This window comes from Gavialis gangeticus, unplaced genomic scaffold (assembly GCF_001723915.1).
Source record: "Gavialis gangeticus isolate Ggan-Ray unplaced genomic scaffold, GavGan_comp1, whole genome shotgun sequence".
Taxonomy (NCBI): Eukaryota; Metazoa; Chordata; order Crocodylia; family Gavialidae; genus Gavialis; species Gavialis gangeticus.
This window is the reverse complement of record NW_017728997.1, coordinates 13213598-13233149: the sequence shown is the minus strand read 5'-3', so window position 1 is coordinate 13233149 and position 19552 is coordinate 13213598. Positions and strand designations below refer to the sequence as shown.

Below are 19552 nucleotides of genomic sequence, written 5' to 3'. Positions count from 1 at the left end.
TTTTTTTTTTTTTTTTTAGGACAAGCTTGATTTTCTACTTCATAATTATTCTGACTGCAGATATTTCTTTAAGGATAGATGTTAAAGATAGAAACAGCACAATACTGTCATTTCCTCACACAGGTCTGATTTACAGAACTTAATTTTTAAAGGGTCATCAAGCTTCCCTCCTTCCTGTGGCCATAGCTGTAGACATTGAAACATTTGCCTGCTAACCTTTCAACTCATACACCTGCTCGTGCAGATGATGGGAGTAACACTCATTTTTTCACATGGGTTTTGCATGTATACTTCTATCACCTGTACGAAGGTGTTTGAAATTATCTCTGGGCTGCGCTTTCAACAGATCCTGAGAAATATGCTTGCAGGTGTCTCTGTTTACAATTTTTTTCCTAATCCATGTTGCAAATTTTCTCTCTAGTGGCTTTTATTTCGTTGCTATATTCTGAGATATATTTTCCAGCAACATAAGCCAAGATGCTGGTGCATTCAAGGACTTTTAGACCAATGAACAGTGAAACTCTTGTAAATGTGACCCAACGAAAAAATAGGAGGACAAGAGCTTGCCTGCATAGGAGAATTTTATCAGGTATATTTAAAAACCAAGCTAGCTCTCCATGTGGATTACTCTTAACTTGGAATAAAATTGTCGATATAATTACTCTTATCCTAAAAAAACCCACCCTTTTTTGGTTTAGTTTACGACAGTGGTGCTCAGCTCTGGCCCATGGGCTGAATGAACCCAGTCCGCAGAGCTGTGCCATGCTGCCACAATGTCCAGCTTCCTCCACAAAAGTCATTTAACGCATTCTTTTAAACAATCCACTCTGAAAAAACACGCTTTTCATTTTCTATCAATTCCTGATAAAAAATTAGACGTCTGCTTTCTAGGACTGAACATTTAGATGAATATGCAAATATTGTAATCAGATAGGCAAAAAGGCAAAGCTTCTTCTGCTGGCATATTTCAGACAGTGCAGCTAACACAAAGCATGAATAAGACTGAAGCACTGGCAGAGATTTTACTATACACAACTCTACAAGCAGAGTTTTAAGGTGGGCAACGTCTTGTGTGCGTGTATTAGTAGGGTCTCTGACGGGCCTGCGTTCATGGTAATTTTGTTTCTTCTTTTTGTTATCACAAAACAACTGCCTATCGGGATCCACTTGCTAGTCTGACGACAGAAATGATACCAAAGAGCCACTACGGTATCTCCCGCAAGGCCTCTGAAGCACCTGTCCAGCAAGGCATCCTCATTCCGTGCTTACACTAAGGTTCAAAGAAAATGTTAGCAACTAGCTCCCACCCCCACAGACATACCCATTCAGCTCATACCAAAGAAGTCTGCATAATAACCTATCTCTTGGCATCAAATATACAGCATGGCTCTTCATTATATATCCTGTCTGGGGATCTCTGTTCAACAAAGCAAAATAAGAGATGAAAGTCAGACCGTTCCAAGTGCAGCCCACATACTACATTTAATTTCTTACAGGGTTTAAGCTGAACGGAGAGAGCCTAAGAAAACCCTGTCTGAAAGGCTGCCTATGTTGCTCATCTCTAAGCTAATAATTAAGGACATGACCACCCTACAAGTAAAAGCAGTTACCCACAAAAAGAAAGTGTAATACTTCTCTTTTCAAAGTAGCCTATCAAAAGGTACATTTCCACTAATGAGACCACATTAGAATTTAGTGAACATTTGCTTCATGATATATAGCAAAAGGAGTTTATGTTTTCTTGCTCTTCGGCAGGCTTAGACATGAACAAACACTTATGGAAAACAAAAACAGCACTATGGCCCTTTATCAGTGTAAGGGAATGCAATCAATCAGGGATCAGGACACAAAGATCTGGCAAAGTATGTGGCTCACATCACAATGCATTAATTTACAGTTGTTCGTGTTTTTCTATTTTTAAGGGGAGAAAATAATCTAACCTTCTTAACTTTAACGCCATCCTTTGGAGTTTGCTTTGTTGCAAGGTTGTACCCAATCATCTGCTTAGCCAGCTGACCAACCTCCCCAGGGCTACAAAAGAAAGAAGTCCAGTTATGAACTCATTCATTAGGTAAGCAGTCACTGTAAACAGCTTCAACATTATTGGATTCAGGTCCTTTGATTTTTAGACTTACTCTTTAGTTAGATGCACTCCTCCTTTTAATCCACTATTGAAAACACCTTTCCCTCTCCCTCCTGCCAGGATCTGAGCTTTTAGAACAATTTCTCTTGCCTCTGTAACAGAAAAACAATACATGGTGTGGTGCTATTTAATGCCATTTATTGACTTACAATAACTACTCATCTATTTAAAAAAATAACTAGAATGCCATTAGAGCGCATCGGAAAACCAAATGTGCACGAGTTCAATGCTGCGAGATAATCTTACCAAAAAAGGTTGTTTCCTATTTTTTCATGTCTAAAATAGGAAAAAGAATAACCACAAGCTACCCACAAGCTAGCTAAATATGTGGGTATTTTGGCCAAGTAATTTGATTACTAATAAATGCCTTATTAAACAGTTTATACACAATTTGCATAGTTTGTTTAGCCAGCATTATTCTCCATCAGAAGGGTATGCTCTTTCAGTGGTTCTGTACACACATGATGGCAAGCAAATATCGAACCAGGCTAGTAACCTTTGCGCCTACAGAGGAGTCCATATCTGTGTACCGGGTATAGTGCACTGGTCCATCACTTCCCAGGCTGAAGTAGGCACTGCAATCTCTGCTGTTCCCTTACGTGCGTGTTTAGATCAGTCTGATCCATGGAAGTACAAACCCAGTGACTATGTAAATGCCGCTTCCCTCCCTGCCATCCTGCTACCTACTTGGCTCCTATCCTTCTTCGGTTGGAGGACCGAAAATCAAATCTTGTTAGCACAAATACCACGGAATAAAACGATTGCATTTTTATATTAAGATGGAAGCCTGCTTTTTTCCACACAGCCCATAAAAGAGCATGCTAAAGAATATCTGATTTTCAGGCTTCTCAGGATAAAATACGTCCACATGCTTATCCATCTGCTAATGTTTGATATACATCATTCTGAGCCTTCAAAACACTCTCCTTTACAATACTTCATGCATTCGAACACATTCATATTCCCAGTTCCCTATTATTCATGCCACTCCACAGCAGATAACAAGGAAATTTAAATGCAACAAAAAAGTTTTGTATCAGTGTTTTCTAAGCATACAAATTATTAAGATGAATTCAACTATAAATCACTTGCCAAATGACAGTAGCAAAACTTAAAATCACACTGAGGGCTGTGATAAAACATCTAATTTGCCATTGTTAATGGATACTACAAGCACTTAATTAGATTAGTTTTACTCACTAACCATCCCAACAATGAAAGCTTTGTATTCTGAGTGATAAGTGCTGTCAATTATGCATGTGATCATTATGCTTTGTACCAAAGGTCTTCAGGCCACCAACTCAATTTTATTCATAGCTTCCACATTGCACACCACCCGGATTCTTTTCATTTGACTGTAACAAATCAGGCAAGAAAGCTGAATTAAATGACTATCTTTTTTATAATCTGGCAAAAGAATGTGAGGACAATACAATAACTTTAGAAAGACAAGGATCAGAGACATAAATACGCAAGCTAAAAAAGTAAGCATAACTATGTAAAGGTTAGACCTGAAGTACTAATCAATATACCAGCTCAGCAGAACACAGCACAGCAGGTTCTTCTTACCCTGGGGGAAGCCGACATGAAGTTATTTAATTCAACAGTTATTTGCCCAAGCTCTGGAAAATGAAGCAAACCAGCCAAATCTTATTTTACAATAACTAGGCTTGATCATTCAGTATTTACCAAGTTGAATCACTACTAATGTCACCATTTCTATTTTATTTAAAGATCTGATTTCTGGAAACGCTCACACAAATTTCTGTTTGTTTTTATGTTATCTTCTGCTTGAATTCCCAGATTACATTAGGAAAGACTATCCCATACAAGAAATGTAATTTTAGTCAGAATATATAAAATGATTTAACTGTACTTTCAGGATAACTTGGAAAAAAGCACAGATTCTAATCACATTTGTATGGAAATCTATTAAATGTATATTCACACAATAAAATTATCATGGATTTATTCCTTTAGCATCTATCAACACTGTTTTAACAAAGCTACAAGCAACTGTAAAAGACAACTTTTGTGCAGTTATTAGTATAAGTTTATACATATTATAAGTATCTGTGCTTGGCACTATTCAGAGTATGGCACGTTGGTAGAAACAGGAATGTTCTGTGGCATAAGAGAGTAAAACGTAACCCTTCCATCAGCACTTCACTTGCTAATTAACATTTCTCAATCAATTTCTATTCCATTGTTTGATCTTTGTCCTAATTGTTTTTCGGTTCAAAAAACATTTCAGATTGTTTGTTAAAACTGTGTAGGTTTTAGCTGTAAATATCAGCCTTGCAGCATAAAGAGAGGATTCCAGCAGTAGAATTACTTTTATTAATTATAAGATGAATACTTGAACCACTCTTTGCTAGATCTTATGTTTCTTTCATTTCTCTGCTTATACTGCTGGAAAATGCAACTTCTGGTCTATTTTGTTTGACTTTTCTGTTAGGATACATGAATTCCACATATTTTCACTGAAGTGTTTCAACAAAACCACGCCAGGTCTCTTTAACTGTATTTGTCTTAGACATAAAGTTGAAGGCCAAGGCCTGCAGTCCTCCTTAGGCAAAATTGCCAAGCGTCATGTCCTACAATTTCAACCGGGAAGAAGTAATGCATTTCTATCATACTATTACTACATACTCATGCAGATTTAAACCTATATGGACAACATTTAAGCTACAAAATGCAATCAAAGACTCAGGAACTAACATTCTTTACACTGTATTCTACAATCCATCTCTTTCTTTTCTGTTAGCATCGTGAATACAAATTGCTGTGACACCTTGAAATTGCAATAGGCTCAGTGTTATAATGAAAGCCTATTTTGAATCAATAAAATTGGACCTGCTTTGGGGAACTATGATTACTCTGGTCCACTGGTACTGCCTGCAGCAAAAGTGAACAGCTTGTTCGCAACCCACTGCTGTATATATTTAACTACTGGATTTTCGATCACAAAACAATACACTGAGAACTGTGGTTTCTCTTTTTACCCAGCTTGATAATTTATTACCTGTGAATATCTTTCCATTAAATGTTGATAGGATGATATGCCAGCCCATTTAAGTACATTAACATTTGCAGTTGATCAAAAAATAAAAATAAAAATAAAGCTACCACATAACAGAAAGGACCACATATTAGAGGCAACTGCTGCTGTCTCACAACAACAGTCCCATGTACCAAGTCTGACATAAGAACAAAGAATGGTTCTGGACCAAAGAAATTCACTCGGGCTTTAATAAATAAGTCAACATTTGATAGAGTATGGCAATGGGGTCTCCCCCTCAAATCCTCATCCTACCTCTCATTCACCGAGTGACTTTCCACCTGCTACCTGTAGATCTCAGCTCATCTGCGAGCCAGGAACAAATCTACTAACTTAGCTTGAGAATTAATATTTGCTCCTGTTTTAAAAGATGTAGGGCCTGACACCTGAATCTCTTTAACCCTAGTGTAATGCAAATGATTTTAAAGAGGAGGAGGTGGGTGGGGAAGGAGCAAAACTCAGGCAGTGTCACGTAAGTAGGAGGGAGCAGTCAAACACTGCTGGAAAGTCTCAACCTGGGTCTCAAAAGGGTCTTGTAGCCCAGGGTGAAGCTCTCCCTGCTGGAGGTTCACTAGGATGTTGTGTTTGTCTATGCACTTTTGGGTCCACATTGCTTTTAAGCTTTCCTATCTCAAAGCAGGCTTTATGAACAGCCTCTCTTCTTTGCTGTCTCTGACATGCTTCTGTGCCTGGGTTGCTTGGTACCTTCTCTGGAAGAAGGACTCTATGGGCGCGTCCAGATGAGTGCACATGTGTGGTATGTGGTGCCATAGTCCCGTCTGAGATCCTGGTGTCAAGTATAACCCCAAGGTAGAAAAAGGTGATGTGGCTGCAGCGTGTGCTGCCTGAAACTGGAGCATGGCCGGCTGGACCACAGTCCACCGGTCCGTCAGGCTCCCTGCTGCTGGAGCCCTGGGAGGCCCTCAGGACCCCAGGTAAAGCTGCTGCCCCAGCCTCCACTAACCCACCTGGGGTAACTTGCCATGCACCAGAGCATGCACGCATGGGCATTCTCCAGGGACACGTAGCAGTGGTACAACTGTGTCACTGTTGTTTGGCCCCCAGGAAACGCACGTGCACACTCATCTGGATGTGTCCTATAAATCCAGGTGCCTTACACTGTGCTGACCAACAAAGATGTTAGTCTGTTAAACACTCCCTTTGTCAGAGCTCCTGTGCTTCAGGGACTCAGGATAGTCAGAGCAAATAGACACAGGATTTTGTAGAGGGATTTCTAAAAAGCAACTACTCTTTACTTTCAAGAGCCCAAGAAAGGTAAATGGTAGGTGAAACAACAAACATCTGCATCACTCCCTGCTTCAGCTTCCTTACTCCTGCTAAGGACTTCTGAGACCTGGGTCAGGACAGGTCATGGGGGGTAGAAACCCACAGGGAGCTGGTCCTGAAATCTCAGAACAGAATTCATAAGCAATACAGTTCATGTCACCTTTGCACACAAACATGGACCTTTCTGTATGCATGCTAAAGGTTATATGTTTCCTAAGAGGTTACACTGCCTACAACCTTCTTAACTCCCCTTGTTCTTAGCATTAAAAGGGATGCAACTGGTTCAAGCAGCACCCCCACATATTACCAGGTAAGCAAACTAATGTGAAATAGGAGCTGTTAAATATATATATTTTTTAATTGAAACTCTCCCTCTTCCACTCCTCCCACCCTTCCCCTCTTACCACTCTCCCACATTCCCAAAGTAAGCCATCTTTTCACATGCTTCATTCCCCCAGTCTTTGAATTTAAGTCAGATCAATCATCCTTTTTATAACTCCATACCCTGGAATATATTGTATATTTATTACTAGATTAGAAGCCTCATTAAAATCTATAATGATAGATTACCCAGATTCCTGAACCTGTCACTGATGTTATTAATTACTTCCATAACCATTACGACACACTTCACCAGTAATAAATTTTTTTTAAAGCCAGATAAAAATCAACGAAGTTAAGGCTCACCCTTAACACTGTACTCTTAAATCTTCTCAAAATAAGTAATCAAGTAGCCAGGCTCGCATTTTAACTACCCCAGTTTTTTTATAATAAATGTGTCGTCACTTGATCCATGAGCATCGACGTTGAATTATTATATACACACAGCCACCCATTCTTCTATTCACCTCCTTTTTACCTGGAGGCCAGGGCACTGAGGGCAAAGAAACAAGTGATCATGTAATTAAAGAATGCACACGATCAACAGTCTTGAATTAAGGCTGCACAGGCCATATTAATTCTGGCATTCTCTAATTTTTGACTGCTTGACTTTGCCACCTTCATTTTCTTTAAAGGTAGCTTTTAATGTATAATGAGTATATGGATTGCACAAATGAAGCGGCACTACCTGTCACCCTTGTGACAGAAGGGACATGGATTGGAAGATATGAAAAAGGAGCTTTTTTCATGCCTGAAAGAGGTCCCTGAGGAACTGTGCTGAAGCACATCGATGGTGCAGTGCGGGAAAGCTTGCTCTGCCAGTTCTCCTTTTGCATCTGCTCTAGGATAAATAGACAAGCTCAGTGTCTAGTGCTGTCAACCTGGCAGGCCCTGCAGGACTGTAAATTTAGATAGAATTAAATTGAAAGGTTATGCTAACCCTGACTGCACTGGCCACTTCTCATTGCATGGTATTATTGCTCATCTTAATATATCTTAAGGCTATCTTCGAGACAGTTCCTCTTGCTCCATAGTATGCTATTCTGACCTAAAATATGGGAGATATTACTGACCATCATTACCAGGCCAAATGTCCTCATTTTGAGTTTTTTACTAAAGGGTCTTTGTATGTGCAACAAGATGCATTCAAGTTATTTGTTTCTCTTACCAAATATGCTAATAAAAATGATGCAGTAATGAGAAAGGGAGACATTTTTTTCCCAGTAATTTTATTTCTGCTGTTCAGCTGATTCATGCACTCTGGTTTTCTTCCTTTATTACATCCTCTGTTTCAGCCACATGAGGACACCCTTAAGACTGAAAAAGATCTGATTATAAACACAGAACTGGCATTGAAATTTTCCCCTTTGGCAACCTTGATGACGAAAAAAGATAGTCACCCTAGAACCTCTGTTTTTGACTATCAGTGAACACCTTTAATTGCTCATATTAATTGTGCATCTCCATCATAAACTAACACTAAACAACAAGTATCCATCTCAGACCTAGGCTACGTGTATGCACCGAGAGCCACATTGACTCAGGACACTCAAACTGCAGATGTTAAATCAGCATCTCCAGTGGTTATAAAATTCATTCTGCCTCTGTTCATCTATTTTGCAAATGTACATTTGGAGCATGCCTGTTTCCCTTATACAGGTAGAATATATTAGCTTATCAGTTAAATAGTCAGGAGACAGTTTTTTTATATCTGCTCTGAGTCAAACATAATAAAAACCAGCCACGGACCGTTTGTTAAGGTGCTCTTAGCAGATTTTCGGCAGGCAATGGTGCTAATCATGCCTTTTTTCAACTTTTGAGAAGGAGCTGGAAACTGGAACGTATCTTAAGCTGTGTATATTGCCAGCTCTCTCTGTACGGCATTTTGCAGTTCTCAAAACATCGGTGTCATCACCGAAATACGAGACTTTTTTTGTTGTTGTTATATACAGTTTTGTTCTAATGCAAAAACAGTTGTGGAGTTGGGCAGCTCAAGTGTGCCCTAAAAATCCTACCTAAATATCATAGCAGCACTCATCATAATACAGTTCAGAGAATAGGTTTTATGCAATCTGCAGTGCTGAAGTCAAACAGTCATTAAGAACAAACATCACTCTTGCCCCTAGCTGCAACAATATGCACACCTGTTTTCCTGGCTGGTTTTCAAAATTTCATTCTTTGTGATGATGTGCAGAATGCTGGAGCTAGAAAAAGTCCCTTTTTGGACTGATTCTGCCTCTTTTATACATTACTGAACTGTAGCGCTGCTGCTGGGGAATTCGTACCTCATGTAAAAACTCAACAACTAGGGACTTTAATATGGGTTTGTGCATAATTCATTCTTAGGCATAAACAGGCTTCAGAAAAGACAAATGATAATATGCAAAACACAGAAAGTATGAGAAACTACTCAGAAAAATCACATACCAAAAAAGAAAAGGAGGCTACCAACCCACTCCAGTAATTAAGAAATCTTTGCATATAACATGCAGCATGCCAGTCCTGATTTAACCCTAATTTCTTAACCACTTTTTCTGCAACCCTCTCTCTACCCTCACCTTGCATGGAAGGGAAAGATACTTCGCTTTCACTGCATGGAGACTATTATTCAACACTTGTGGTACTAAGCTTGAAGTGCTGATTTCCTCCTTTCACAATTAAAAAGAATTGTTAAAATTTAAGTCAGTTTAACTATGCTGCTTTAAAAAAAAGAAAGGATAGAAACGCCTGTTTCCTTCAGCCAAAAATGAGCAGAATTCAGTACATACAACTCAAGAAGGCACTTAACTGTAAGCATGCACTAAAACCCCACTGGGCTTTAAACGTATATTTAAATACTTTGCTAAATTGGAGCTTTGAATGTTTCATAAAGAGTTTTTCTTTAAGCTTAGAGGCCAATCCACAGTGTGGGTTTATGAACCCACAAGTCACAGGTACTAGACACTGGCAAAAACTGCAGGAAGATACCACTGCTAAGAAAATAAGGATGGAACAAAAAGTCCGGTTTGGATGAGCGAGCGAAAGATTTTTTTTTTTTTTTTTTAAACAAAAGCGGCTATTGGTAAGAAACAGTCATGTGAACAAGTGTTCTCTCATCCAGGCTGATATTCCCTAACAGAGCTGTATAAAAGAGAAGTGCATATAGGAACCCTACATCTCTCTGTCTCAGTGTGGGGCATCCCAGGACAAACAGCAGAAATATCGAACAAAAGCCATCCTAGTAATATTTCGGACCTGGTTCAAACAAGTGGTACTGGAAATGTTTTATGAGAGCCTGATTTTATGCAATACAAAGGTGAGGATTAATGTACAGTTGTAGCTATATCTCTGAACTCATCATCCAGTCCTTTGAAGAGTGCTCTTCGCTGGGTGTCCTCTGGGATTCGGTCAGGATTGTTCCACTGGGCTGGGTCATTTTCCTGGAAACACTAAGTCTTTAAAATGGTCTCTACGTGCAAACGTGGCTTGACTCCAATAGAGCTAAGGTGGAGACTGAATTTGAAACTATGTAGATGAAGCTGGATTGACTCTGAAGTCAGTCGTCATCTGAACAGGTGAACATCTGAGGGGCAAAGTTTGATGTTTGTGCCCTCACTATAGACATAAAAGAAGGAATGCCCTCGGTTCACTTAAGAATCATATACTGCAAAGGTAGTTCAGGGCCCTGCTCTTTAGATCTCCCCAAAATCAATTCTTGCATATGGAAAAAATCATAACCAAAGAAAAAACAAACAAAAGCTTGCCACCTGTAATGGAAGAGAGACAACCAAGCAGCCACAGCATGTAAAGTGTTTACGAGTCTCAAGCAGGAAAAAATAACAACAAAATAAAAATACACACTAAAGAAAGTAAAATGGGCTTTATTAAGATGTGGCTATTTACCACCCACTGTACTCAAGTTTACTGCAATATTTCCTATTTAGAGAACTAGGAATACTAGAAATACCCTGATAACGATAAACACTAGCTTCAATAAAACTTGCGTTGCTTAGGAGTGCTTGCTCTACCTATTAAACAACTGATGCTCAGCATGAATCCTCGGTGGAAAACTAGACAGTAACCTCCGATTGTGCAGAAGGCCTGAATGAAGCCTATGAAGTATTTAAATCCTATCTTGAGGGGAAAGTCAGATATCAGGGATGCTCAGGCAATGTGCTGGCCACTTATACAAGGGCTAAAGAGTAGAAATAAAATGGGGAATAAAAGTGAAGATGAAAAATCTGATGAAGTTTGTTTATGATGTCTCTTTTTAGTCTAGTAGAGACTAATCTGAGATTTCTGGTCAATGCCTAGTATTCACGTCCAGTGCCACCAAAAACCTAGATAGACTGCGTCCACTCAGAAAATGGACCTAGAAACCCTACTATATAAAGAGCTTGCTAGATGTAAAGGACAGTGAGAGGGATAAAAATTAATGTAGATAAAAAATAATGTATTAATTAAATACAGAAATGCTGCAACCACAGTTGTGAGCATATTTGTTTCTGAATATATCTTATTGCACCGTTTGCTGAAAACCTTTCTGGGATTACTGATGTTGGTTTTCATGGTATCTAGCTTTTCATTTAATACAAAACTACTGTATTAAGCAGTACAAAAAAGAAATATTTCGCCCCTAAGGCAACTGGTAAATATTAACTACTGTAAGGAGATGAAGTTTCATCTGCAGCATGCACTGCTGTTTTATAATTTAATATAAGCTAGTACCAATAATAAACTAAGAGCTAGTAATAAAGCAGCGGATGCTCTATCATCCTGCACTTGCTTTTGTTTACTTTTGTAACACAGAAAATAGAAGTCATGGCCAAAATAATAGCAGCAAACAGCTCAGAAAAGACATTTGGTGCAGGGATCTGCTGGTCTTTATTATTCAGTATTTAATTCAATGGATATAGTATGCCATTTAAGACTTTGCTGTTCCATAAAAAGGGACAGCTCATTAATCATGATAATGTCGATGACAATACGTTCAGAGCTAAGAACAAAGCTTTTAGACAATCCTATGCATCAAATGCACATGGCCAGAGCAGCATTGACCTGCTTCACCAGCCCCCGTCACCTCTCATGTAGAATATGCCAGCCATTCAAAGAAGTCACTTATATACATTAGTCTTTCGAGTACAGGTTAGAAAGCTAACAGAACTATTTATGAGCCCTCTATGCCTTTGCTTCTCTTCCGTTTTTCTTTTCTACTACACTTCTTCCTCTGCACTATCTTTGTTCATTTTCAGCAATCTGTAACAACGGGCATCTTCAATAGAGAAGATCCGTTTTCCCCATCCTAACTACACTTGAGGTCACATGCATGTCGAAGATGTACAAGATAGCTGCTGCCTCTTTACACCAGTATAGTCTTTACATAGGGCTACAGTTCAAAAAAGCCACCATATTAAAAACAACTCTTAAGCACATTCTTAAATTCCCAAAAAGGTAAGAGCCTGAAGTGCTGTCCTTAATCAGAATATGTAAAATTTGCCAAAAAGGATTGTCAAATTCAAATTTTAACCTATGCACTTGCATTTAAAATACCATACTTTATTAAAAAACCCAAGTATACTTTCTAATGGCACTCAAACCTTTAATAAATGTGATGGATATTTTTCTCTAGCTCTCCCAATACCCCCTGGCCACAGAGCATTATTTGTGCTCCTTCAGCTGCAGTCATATGGTATGCCCTGTAATTAGGTCTCTCCTTTGTGATCTACAAGAACTTGACATGACAACATGCAAGAACCCAAACACTGCTTTCAACGTTGGAGACAATAGTGGGGAAGCAATGGTGGGAACTAAATATTAGATACGTGGCATGCTGCAATTCAACCTTCCTCCTTTTTTGCTTCGGATAACATTCAGGTGTGGGAATGTGGCTGGGCTTGATCTACAGTTACCAGTGTTGTGCCTGTTCAGTGGATTAATCTAAATATTCATTTTTACAGGGAACTGACTCTGATCCTTCTCATATACTGTGTAAAAAATGTCAGAATGAGAAAGTTAGCACTCTTTCTTAGAAGGTACAGGAGGTATTAAAAGCACACAGGTTTCCATACTGAGCTGTGTATTTAAGAGAGAACCATTTCTTGAAATCACCACCTGCGCTAGCAATTTTCAAACTCACCAAAGGTAGGCTGGGTAGAGGCTGAAGTACCAGCCTCACTACACTCCTCACAGCACAATGATTTTGAAGTCCTCTGCCTTTGATCATCACTCTTTAAATACCACATTAGTTCCCCATTACACTTTACAGTCAAAACTTTTATGTTCTCTCTTTACAAAGCAGGCATCATTTAAAATCTTGAATCCCTTCTTGTTATGAGATGCAAAATAAAGAAGAAAAAAAAATCCACGTTTTATGGACTCACACAGGGACTGCTTAAATGTTTGGAAGAGATCCAGATGAAAAACAAAGAGGTCAGATTCGGCTAAACTTCATACAATCCTAGGCCCCAACATGGCTATCAGCCTCCAACACTTGCATATTACAATACTTTGGCGAAGCTGGGTTCTCCTGGCCTAGAACGAGGAAATCAAGGATGTATAAAGACTTCAATTTTTGAAACTAACAGGAAATCTTGTTTAGTGAATCAAACACTGAACACAATTGTTTCCGCAATAATACACGCTGCGTGTTTAACTCCAAGCACTCTCAAACACCATCATGCCCCGCTTCAACCCTGTCCCTGTTAAATCCTGACCTCTCTTTGCTCTCTCAATTTTCTCATGGAGTTATAAATAGTTGCTTGTTATTATATACAATTGCATTATGCTGTGCATGAGGACACCCCACAAGCTGTTAGCTTTATTAACTTAATAATAGATTTCAGGGTGTGATATCCAATTAATTTTATTTTCCATACGCACATGAAGCTCCATAGGAAGGCCAAATTATAACATAGCCATATGGTGCCTGATAAGTAAGAATTAAAAGTAATTTTCTAATCTTTGTGAACTAAAAAAAAATTGCATATGGTTTCAATGACATGGAGGAAATTAAACTTCAGCCATGTCCCTACACATCTAGCTAAGTTGCCGTCACTTTCTTAATGTTTCTCCATTCATACACTTCCTACGCCTGCTGGCCTCAGGGTGAAATGGTTAATCACAGCCCTAGTCAAAAAAAATCTAACTGCTTAATTATTTAAGGGCCTTGTCCTGCAGGGAGACTTCACACTGCTCTGAGGATCCTCCTATACAGAACTAGGTGGGAGTCAGTCCATATGGTTATGCTCTTGAGCAAACTGTGCTATAGGGGATTCACTGTCTTGACTTGGTAACGTGTATACGTAGAAGTGAATTGTCAATCAAACAGAGAAATGCTAGTATAGTACCTTGAGGGATAGGGTGGCCCTCTTCCCATCTCTGTTACACACTTCCTTGTGTAGCCTTGGGCACTCTATAACTAAGTTCCCATCTGAAAAAAATGGGATAAATTAACTTCTCTGATTCACAGGGATGTCCAAAAGATAAATATATCAATGACCAAGGGAATCCTAGGCTGCAGTCATAGGGACCCCATGAAGGGCATTTTCTGCTATTGGAAGCAAAGCAGAGGTGCTACGCAGTCCTTATCTTCTCCTTTGGAAATTAGGAACCAAGAATGCAGATCATTAGTCTGGTAACACCGCTTAGAAATGCCAAAATTAAACAGATTATCCACTCGTCCATATACCCATTCATTTATAAGAATATAAACATTGTTTATCACCTGACCATATCTTGGGGACGAGACTGACATCAGATTTTGCTAAACAAAACTTTAAAAAACTCCGTAAACATATTATAGCCCAACAAATACGACATTATTTTTTTGGCACAAGGAACTGAACTCCTCTCTCAAGTATGTTTATTTGTAAATTTGTTGCATAGGATTTCTTGTATTCAAAAATACCATAAACTACAATTTTGTCAACTCCCAAGGATGCAATTTTGTCAATTTTATCTTTAGTGAGAAGACATTTCAAGTCTATATCCAGGGTAAGCCAGGGAACAGAAAATCTTTAACAACCTTTCAAAATTCACATTCACGTGGCTGATTTCTTCTCCTTAACCACCAGCAACATTTGCGCCCACCCAGCTTAAACTCCCGACTTAGAGAAATATCACAGTAAAGAAGTTACTCACTTATAAAATAAGCAGATTTAAAGTTTAAAGTATAACAGTTTTTTTACTGACTATAAATACTACAAGTACAATGATCTTATTTTAATTCCCCCCCACCCCCATTTTTTTTGTGCTGATTTTGTTAAAAGTTCCGTCACAATTTTGGTTCTCCTATTTGATTAAATAAGTAATGTTCAATTAATTTAATGCTTTTAGGAGTCCTATACACGTGCGTGGAGGCTGCTCCAAAGTGCTGTAATTACAGCGTGTTGCAACAGACTTGATTAACAGAGTCTGGAGAAGCACGGCAATTACCCTGCTCCAGCAGACTCTGGTGTCACAACGGGGCAGCAGGGGTGCTTTAACTATGGCAGTGGGGGAGTTCAACGAGCTTTAGTTAAAGCACCCCCATTGCCATTTCAGTGCGGGGATGCTGATACAAGTGACACTCTGGGCGCTTTAATTAGTATGGCTCTTGGAGTGGAGTGATGCTAATTAAAGCGCACCATCTTCCTCCCAAGCACATCTATAAATGCCTTTAATGTCTGTTAATGCTAATACAACCTAAGTGTACAAAGCAAGAGGAGAGTCTATTCAGAACTGCAGGGCTCTGAATGTTAACATGCATGTTAAAAATAATCCATGCGCCCTTTTTCTTATTTGATCATTTATCATTTAAATGACAGACGAGACCATTCCTTCGACTGATGTGATCTAACATGCAAAAACATCTCTTGCAGAATATATTACAAATGAATAATTCTAAAATTTGCAGTGCGTTGGTGAGATGCATGACATTCAGTCCTATAGCTTTCAAATAGTGCTTCAAAAGCAGGAATATACCCAAATGGCACCCTGTCTGCCTTCCCCCCAAAGCAGGGGTGACTTTGAAAACACCTCGAGCTATGTTTTTCCCTATGCAACGCAAAAGTGCATCAGCCTTTTATAGCCACAAAAAGGCACAGTCCAAAGGAGAGATTCAACAGACAACATTTGATGGGGAAAAGACAGCTCCCGTAGAATAAACCAACTCAACTGTGGTAAAATATTGACACAGTTGTACACTTCTGTCAATCCGGCGCTTTCTCTTCCCAGCATGACAGATGTTGAAAATAATTGCAAGTGTTTGGGAGGCAAACAGAAAAAAGCTCTTCCATAAACCCCACACATACTGTATATAAAGTGGATATGAAACACTCAGGCTAGTATTTAAGCCTCAGATTCTACATGCCTTTAGCATGTTTGCTCTGTGCATGCAGCAAAACAATTTATACCAGACCAGTGGGCATTCAAGAGGTTGAAGGGTGTAAAGAAGGCAAATGGTGCTGTACCGAGGGAATGTTAGTGAGCACAGAAGCATTCACTTCTCCCAAAGCATCATCCTGCAGAGGTGATACACACACACATCTATATGTGCATATACATACACACACACATATATCTATATCTCTATATCTCAAATAAAATATCAACTACATTCACTTTAAACCCAAATACCGGTTCTGTCACAGGGCTGGGTAAGAGTGCCTCATCTCAAAGAACCGACTGATTCCTTTCTTGTTGCCTCTACCTCTGCTCTTGCCGAGTGTGGAAGCTGAGAGGTAGGGTAGGTCAATTAGTTTGATGACAGAGAAGATGCATCTCTTGTGGGACAAATATGCAGACCCTTCCCAATTCAGTCTCCTTCTGTCTCCAGTGTAGGATGGGCCCTACAGCTGTTTATTCCTTGGGCCTGCTAAAAGGATCAAATAAATATCAGTGATGTTTAAACCTGGATTTAATAGTTGATACAAACATTTGAATATCTCAGCAAAAGAATGGAGCCTTTTATTACTGCCCATGTTTTATTTCACCTGGTACCAACTCGCCTTTCAGCACTATTTATGAACACAAAGACCAACGTTTTCTTAGAAATCTATTTGAAGTGGAACTTATTTTTATTATTTGAACTACATTAAGCCCCTAGGAGTACTAAATATGGATTTTCCTGTGGGGTGAACATCAGTTGGAAGCTATTTTATAAAACACCAATATACTGGGCAGAGTTGAAGCTACTACAAAACTCTCCTCCAGCAGTTCCAAAACACAAGTCTCCACCTGCTACAGAAGGGTGCTAGTGACTACTGATCCTAGTAGGTCTTTTTACCTATCAATACAAAAGAAGAAGCATCAGCTCTTTGACAATTGCTCAGAGGATACCAGGATCCATCTCTATTCCATGGTTATTACAAATCTCTGAAGAAGCATTCCGCATTTTCATACAGTTCAGTTTAATCACTGTGACATATTTTGGATGTTGCATCGGGTAGACTACACTGCTGGAGCTGTATGAAAATGAGCCCTGAATCTGGAAAAATTTTCGTTGGAGAAGCATTTGATACTTGAGGCACACACAATAAGCAGAGAAGAAATTTCCATGGTCAGCTGTGTTCCTTTCCTCTTCTCGAGATTCCTGCTGTATATTTATTTCACACCAACATTTATTTCAGATTTTCAACAACCTGCAGTGCAGCCAACATGACACAGTGTGTGGAAAGTGTTGACATGTTACATTAGTAAAGGTTGACAGGAATCAAGATGCAGAATGACATTGCACAGAAACACCGTAAGGGGAAGACAAAACATCAAGCAGCACCAGTTAGTAGAATACCACTTCAGAAAAGTACACCTCGTGACTTCAAGTTTGTCCCTTTTGCTTTTAAAGATGAATTTGTAAAGTCACCCAGGAATGACAGCTACTTGAACTAAAAGAAATCATCCAATTTCTACCTGAAAATTGGAGGTCTCAATGAAGGCAGCAGTTTCTAAATAATCACATGTAAAGTGGTTCTGATTTTGCTAATTAGTAGGGGACATCTTCAAATCCTTCCTGACAGCCACTCCTGGGATGTCTGAAAGTATATTATTAACTAATACGCTACCAGGTGGATATCGAGGTATGTTTATTTAAAAAACTTATTTACATTTCCATGCATTTGAATTATATCTACCCTGCTGCCTATAGCAACATCTTGGGACTCAACCATAGATCAAATCCTTATGCGATGTCCACAGCCATCTGTTTGTCTTGCAAGACAATAGATTCGTGCCAAGTGATGCATCAGTTCATTGAACTTCTGCAAGTGTGGCTATAGAGCCCAATTTTTGAATGATGGTCCCTTCGGCACCTACCACACATGAGGTCCGTATTGGAGAGTCTTGAATGTGGTGTGGGGTTCTTCCTGAGATGATGTAAGCAGCAAGGAAATCTTCCTCTAATCTCTCTCTCTCTCTCTCTCATTTAAAGCATCATAGATATGTTGGATCTATAAAACAGAACAGACCTGCAATATCATGTTGCTGCAGGTCTACTTTAGTCAACCGGACATGAGAGAGAGACAGAGACAGAGAGTTAAGACCATATTTGCCAACAGATATGGGTCACCAGAGTTACCTCCTGTTGTACAAAGAAAGGATGCAGGGGTATCTCAAATGTCATCTAAGTAGTAACTGCTCAAAATTCTGCAAGTACAAAATAATGTATTTCTCAACTGTAGTCTGATTAGCACACAGACTGTTTTACGACTTGGATTAAAACAACTGCCCCCAAAATGACATTTTAAAAAAAACAAGATGTCAAATTTTCACTTGAATGAAAAGAAATTTAAAACGTTTTACCTATATTTATTATCTGAAATTCCTATGGTTACGAAAATATAATGAGAGGCAATATTATAGTTGGTGACCACACAGAGTTGTCTTGGTTAAGACAGAGAGATTTTTCTTCAAAGTAAATCCGGTACACAGCCTCTAGGACTCGAGTTTTAAAGCCAATTTTATTGGATAAATGAGAAATGAAATGGGATAATGTGCACGATAATTTTCTTCTACTTCATTACCACTCATCTGAAACTGAACATCCACAATCAAGTTGTTTTCTTGAGACGATGATACAAACATTAAACGGTTTTTCTAATATTAACTCAGATGACACTTGCAAGCTTCAGTCTGCATCTGCCTAAGGAACTTTTAAGCAGCAGAAATTAAATTGAGGTTAGCTTCTTAGTTGCAGCCTGAAGCAACACTGAAGAATCAACAGATTCCTGGTTTTCAATACAGGGAATTGTATTTGAAGAGAAATGGATTACTACACAGTTAAAAACAAAACCCTAGAGTTTTGAGGATTAATAGCCTGTGTGGCAAATGAAAAGCTCCACCCTCCAAGGCTATAAAGGCTAAACCAGAGCAAGAGCAGAACAAAGAATAAGGACCGTTGTCCTTAGGGACATAACATTTTCTATGTATCCGTAACCCAGAAAAACAGCAAGGGGGGCACAGGAGAGGTGGCAGCTCAGAGAGAAAAAAAGTCAGAGAGTGATGAACCTGAACCATCTTGTGAAATAAAGTAATTTCCCTGAGGAACGAGAGACGTTTCATAGCCCTGTACGTCAGCGCTCTAGAGAAAAGCGCTAGCCAGAAGTAAAGAAGAGGTGTTGATGGAGAGAACAAGACATCTTAAGCGCTGACCTTAGCCATCCAAATTAGTGATGTGTGCTCCATGCAATAAGCATTTTACAAAGCCTTCAACTGCCCGGGCCTAATGA

At 39.1% G+C, this 19552-nt stretch overlaps 1 protein-coding gene across 1 annotated transcript in view; it reads right to left on the bottom strand.

Annotated features, from left to right (window-relative positions):
- SUCLG2 (succinate-CoA ligase GDP-forming beta subunit) overlaps window positions 1-19552 on the bottom strand; it is a 158445-nt gene that overhangs the window by 105217 nt on the left and 33676 nt on the right. Inside the window, exons 2-3 of the mRNA XM_019504793.1 lie at window positions 2136-2235; window positions 1941-2031 (exon numbers count right to left, since the gene is read on the bottom strand). Of these exons, the coding sequence (XP_019360338.1) occupies window positions 1941-2031; window positions 2136-2235 (191 nt within the window). The remainder of the gene's footprint in view (window positions 1-1940; window positions 2032-2135; window positions 2236-19552) is intronic.